Source organism: Nanorana parkeri, unplaced genomic scaffold, assembly GCF_000935625.1.
Source record: "Nanorana parkeri isolate BGI_ZX_2015 unplaced genomic scaffold, ASM93562v1 scaffold20, whole genome shotgun sequence".
Lineage (NCBI taxonomy): Eukaryota > Metazoa > Chordata > Amphibia > Anura > Dicroglossidae > Nanorana > Nanorana parkeri.
In genome coordinates, this window is record NW_017306288.1 from 2,139,319 (window position 1) to 2,144,961 (window position 5,643).

At 49.8% G+C, this 5,643-nt stretch overlaps 1 protein-coding gene across 3 annotated transcripts in view; it reads left to right on the plus strand.

The window, feature by feature from the left end:
- The first annotated feature begins 7 nt into the window (after window positions 1-7).
- PELI2 (pellino E3 ubiquitin protein ligase family member 2) overlaps window positions 8-5,643 on the plus strand; it is a 59,897-nt gene continuing 54,261 nt past the window's right edge. For all 3 annotated transcript variants that reach the window (XM_018562239.1, XM_018562221.1, XM_018562230.1), the window contains exon 1: window positions 8-253. In XM_018562239.1, coding sequence (XP_018417741.1) covers window positions 177-253 — 77 coding nt within the window. In that variant the 5' untranslated portion in view covers window positions 8-176. The remainder of the gene's footprint in view (window positions 254-5,643) is intronic.

Sequence of the window (5,643 nt, forward strand, 5' to 3'; positions counted from 1 at the left end):
GTGACCGGAGCGCGCGGGACCGCCTCGTGCCTCCGCCGAGCGCGGGGTGGGGGACGGCGAGTAGAAGCTGCGCCACGGACTGGTGGAGGCGGACCGAGCTGTATGAGGGCGGCCGGGGGGATGCCCTAGCGGCTGTGGAGGGGATCGGAGGAGGACCGGGGGGAGAAGCGATCTCCATGTTTTCCCCGACTCAGGAGGAGCACCTCGCCCCCAACAAGGAGCCCATCAAGTACGGGGAGCTGGTGGTGCTGGGGTGAGTCATCGCCGCTCTGTGTATGTGTGTGTGATCGGCCGCTAACGTCCCCCTCCCCAGTATGAGATGTGACTACAAACGGCACATCGACATCGTACAGCCGTCAGGCATCTGAAACTCATTATAATCTAACCGTAGGATCAACGGTAAGATCCCTGTACACGTTACGATCTGATTGTACAATATGCCAATGTAGTACTAGGGCCTGCCTGATTGGATGCAGATCGATTGGGTCTCTTATTACAGAGTGCATTGTACAGATATTGTATGGTCAGATTGTAACGTGTGTGCTGAGCCTCAGGGAGACCACACAGGTTACAATCTGACTGTACAGTTTCTGTTCCATCAACTTTAGATCTACTAGAATGATGTAAAATGAGGGCCCGCCTATTCTGCGTCCAATCATAGAAGGCCCTCTCATGACATAGTTTTTTGGTAGATCTAAAGGTGATCGTACAATCAGATTGTATTGTGTGTGGTGAGCTTCATCGTGTATGATGAGGCTGGAACGTTTCATGTCATTGGTGTCATGTATGTGCAGCGTGCCTGATGATGACTGGCGGAGGGGGACATCTGAACTCTAGTCTGTTGCTGCCGGTTGGGTGTGTGGTCTCATAACTGGTGCCGGTTGGGCTTGTGGTCACATGACTGGTACGTTCATGGCACCGTCACGAGGAGGTGTTGTACAATCCAAGGACAGGCCAGGATGGGGGGTCTCTGGTGCCTCATTGGGGGTCTGTTATTCATTATTGTGACCGTCAGCCACTCAGTCTGTGACTTCCACTAAACGTACTTTACCGAAAGAGTAGTTGATGCCGGGAGCAGACTTCAAGCAGGAAGGGCCCATTCACATCAGACGGTTGGTGTGAAAATCGCACTGGAAGCAATAGTCCAGCGCAGGCCTCACACAAGGCAATTTACCCGGCCGTGGATGAACACTTTGCGGTGCTATGCGCTGAAAAATATTGGCATCCGGTCGTTTTATTCAGCGCAGTGGGATGTGACGTGGTACAAATGCCTCGTACCCCGCTGTCCCTATAGAACTGAATGAAATGTCACTTGTCAATAAAGTTCGGAGAAAAAAAGTGCACAGTGTGATGTGTGGGGGGTCAGCGCTGTGTTGGCTGCCATGCGATTCAGCTCAGCGGATGGTGTAAATGGGCCCATAGTGCTCGGGACAAACAGATCGGTATTCAGACAAAGAAATCACAAACAAGAAGAATGTTATATAAAAAAAAAAGAAGCCCAGGGGCTTCATCAAATCCCAGACAGGATCTGGGGCTCACCATAGCCAATCAACTTCTCTCTTCAGTTTGTTCAATTATACTTTGAAAATGAAAGCTTGAAGCTGATTGGCTGCCGTGCACAGCTGATCCGGTCTTAAAGTGACACTAAACACAAAAAATACATTCAAGGACCTGAACTAATAACAAAAATGTGTCTTATTTGTGTATCACTCGGCTGTAGATCCTCCAATCATCTCTGAATTGGTGCCGACACTGTCCTTCCTTCTGGAGGGGGGCTACTTTTATCCTCCTTGGTGCTGATGTCGAGTATTTGGGCAAGTACCGATGCCTAGCCCGATACCTGAGTATCCGGGATCAGTAAGCCGGGCAGAGAGTCAGTACATGCTGCCCGGTAAGCCGACTCCATGCTCCCTCGTCACTTGGTGTATCCGGGCAGCGTGGTAATGAAGCTGGCCAGTCAGGAAGATGGGCAACAAGTCGTTAAACAGCGCCCGGCTTCCTGATTGCCCAGAAAGCCGGCTCCATGCTTCATCACCTGGTGACAAGGGAGCATGGAGACGGCTTCCATGCTAATTGGGAAGCCGGGTGGCGAGTCTTTACAGGCTTCCTGGCTTCCTTAGTGGGACTTCCTGTGGCGGTGCATCCCTAGTCCCTGTGTGTGTTGTAAAGTAGCCACCGCTCTAAGCTACCTCCTGTGATGGACTACAATCTCATTTTTAGTTTATTCATTTGTATTGAGATTGTAGTCCATCACAGGAGTGAGCTTGGAGCGGTGACTACTTGTTCAGCCAGCCTATGTGTGTCTCCATGTGTACCCAGCTTTAGTAGATTCCCCTCGCCGTCTCTCTTTTGGGCTTCTAAAACTTTCAGGTTTTCCGTTTGAACGCACCCATTGGGGCTGATTTGTGAAAGAAATGGAGGCCGATCACCTAGGTGAAGGTTGGTGACTAAGGTGAAGCTGTGTTATCCAATAGTGTGCGAGCGATAGGCAATAAAAAAACAAAACAAAAACACTAAGTGCTCGTTCACCCCAAATGCAGACCAGATGTGCATGAGTATCTGCACACGCAGTGCAGTGGGTTGTGCTGCGTTTTTGATGCGTTCCGGGCCGTTTTTTGGTTAAAAAACAAATACCTGACAACCCGAAGGCCCCTTTCACACGAGCGGTCAGGTTGTCAGGCTTCCAACCCTCTGGCAGATTATAAACGGACAACAATGCATCTCTCTGGCAGTGCAGATGAAAGCCGATGACCATCAGGAACCATCGGTGTCAGTTGAGGTCCGCAATTGGAGACGGATCAGCTCTCCGTTTTGACTGACCCGGGACTGATGGAACGTGATGATCAGTTTACATCAGCTCGGGTGACGTCCGTTTTTTTGGGACTGATGTCGTAATGCAGTATGACAAGCTCAATGCATGCTGGGGGAAAGCAAAGAATCATGGGAATTAACCATAATAACAAACAGTCCCAAACGGATGTAAAGTGAACTGACAACAGATGTGCAAACGGATTCAGTATTCATCAGGTTTCTTGTATCGGTGAACCTGGACTGGAACAATGACGCTCGTGTTAAAGGGCCCTCGGGAACTTCAGAACTTCTAAGCTATCTTTGACTTGTTGAGAATGAAAGTGCAGAGAAATGAGCAAACGAGAAGACAACGTGGAAATATGGAGAGGAGAGAAGGGAGGACCTGTCTACCCGTGCGATCCATCAAATTCCTGTCCTGAGCCGTGTTTGTAAACGTTCATCAATAGAAGTAATAAACGCAAGTCACGTGTGTAGGTGGATGTAGCTGTTGGAGTGATTTGTATCATATACAATGTTTGGTCATTCTTAGTGCCCATTCACACTAGGCGTTTTTTATCGCGCGATTTTGTGCAAATTTGCCGCGCGCTATCGCGAGAAGTTGCCGTCCAATGATATTCAATGGAGCTGTTCTATTGAACAGCTCCATGTCGCTCGTGCAGGACCCTTTTCCCGTGATTTTTCTTTTTTGCATGCAGCCCGACGGTGAAGGTCGCGCGATCGTCGTCCCCGGCCGTGTCCGCTTGTAAGGTATGTCGCTTAGGCCCCATTCACACTGAGCGGATTGCCGGCCAATGATTTTCAATAGAGCTGTCTTAATGTACAGCTCCATGTCGCAAGTCGCGCCTGCAGGACCTTTTTATTGGCGGATGTCGCACAATTTTTTTTTAGCGCAGCCCGACGGTGAAGGACGCACTATCATCCATGGAAAGTCGCGATATCCTTGCCGCGTGGAACCGTTCCTAAAGCTATGTCGCTCAGTGTGAATGGGGCCTAAGAGTCCAGAGATCAGTATCGTTGGAGCGCAGAAAGTGATATTCAGGCTGGCCTCCGATACCGGAACTTATTACTGCACGCTGCCCGGCTTCCTGATTGGCCGAGAAGCCAGCTCCATGCTCCCTCATCACCAGGGAGCATGGACCTAGCTTCTCAGCCAACCAGGCAGCCGGGGGTAGGGTAATGGATCGCCAGCCAGCTTCCTGATTGGTCAGGAAGCTGGCCAATCAGGAAGCCAGGTGGCGGGTCATTACCCGCCCCCAGCTTCCTGATTGACCAAAAAGCCTGCTCCATGCTTCCTTGTCACCTGGCGGCGAGGGAGCATGGAGAAGGCTTCCCAGCTTATCGCAGAGCCGGTCGGCAAGCCATTACAAGCCATTTTGTACTCGGTATAGGCGAGTACAGAAAAAAATATCTGTACTCGATACCAAAGAAACGGTACCGTGCATCCCGAGTGAACAAGAAAAACATTCCGTGACCCCATTCTTGCTAAAGAACATGAATGGGAGAATCCCTCGCCAGGCTATTGTGTACTGGTCAGAGGACCTGTGCAGTGATTGCAGCAAGAACTGCAGCCAGTCAACTTTTGTTTAGTGGGGGGTCCCGAGGAGACCACACACTGCTCACATTTCAGCATTGTCACCAGGGCTTGGTTTTGGATGGAGTGGAGAAGGATTAGAACACCTGTCAGGTTTTTATTGCGGTCTGTGTCCCCTTTAGGGAGATTCCCCCTTAGGGATTTCCTCTTACTTCCTTTTGTGGCTATTGGACAGGAAATGAAGGGAAATCTCTCCAATGGGGCCAAAAAAAGAAAAGGTGACCGTTAACTCTTACTTCCTCCAAAACTAAAGGAAACAAGGTATGGCTTCAGTTCTACTTTGTGTTGAACATTAGGGTGCTGCCCCTATGTTGGTGACTGGAACATCAGCAGTTCATTACACAGTTGCTTCCACACCCCAGCAATGGTACGGTCGGTGTAACTGTTTATCTGCGAGCTCTAAAACTTGGCAATCTCTGATATTGTTGCAGCATACAGGCCGCCTGGCACTGGGGATGAGAATCGGGCTGTGTGTTCTGGTAAATGGCCCAGTTCCTGTGCTGTCTATACTCTCATGTAAGGTCTCTCTAGTTTAGGGAAGGTTGCGGCAATATCTGGCCAGTCACATGGTAGCTGCGTGCTGTTACATTTACCCCTCCATGGCTCTTCAGCAGGAAATGTCCCAGAATGCTTTGCAGCCTGTATGTGCCCAGAGATGCCCACAACGTATTCCTCAAGCACCTGGAGTACTACGTGTATCCTATATGGATTTTTATAATCAATAATAACTTTGGTTACCGTACATTGTAGAAATTCTCCAAACCGTGTGCAAACGCCTGTGAAAAGTCTGGACGTTTGCAACAAACCAATTTGCTGTTCGTATTTAAGGTCACCATACACCTCACAATCTGACCGGACAGTCAACTTGAGGATTTTCCAATCGGGGGACCAACTCAAACTGTCCAATCCAGGAGTGGGCAAAATCTGGCTCTCCAGCTGTGTTGGAACTACAAATGCCATCATACATCTGTCTCTGGGAGTCATGCCTTTGAGAATCCCGCAATGCCTCATGGGATTTGTAGTGCCAGCTGGAGGGCTGGAATTTGCCCACCCATGGTACAATCAATTAAATCCAATCAGAAAGGCCGTTGTACTACACACTAGTTGGTTGATCTGAAGGAGATTGTGCAGTCATATTATAACGTGTGATGTGAGCTTAGAGAGTTCACAAAATGAAAAGGTGGCGTAATCTGCGACCCCCCCCCCCCCCCCCCCCCCAACCCGGGCCCCCCCGCCACGAC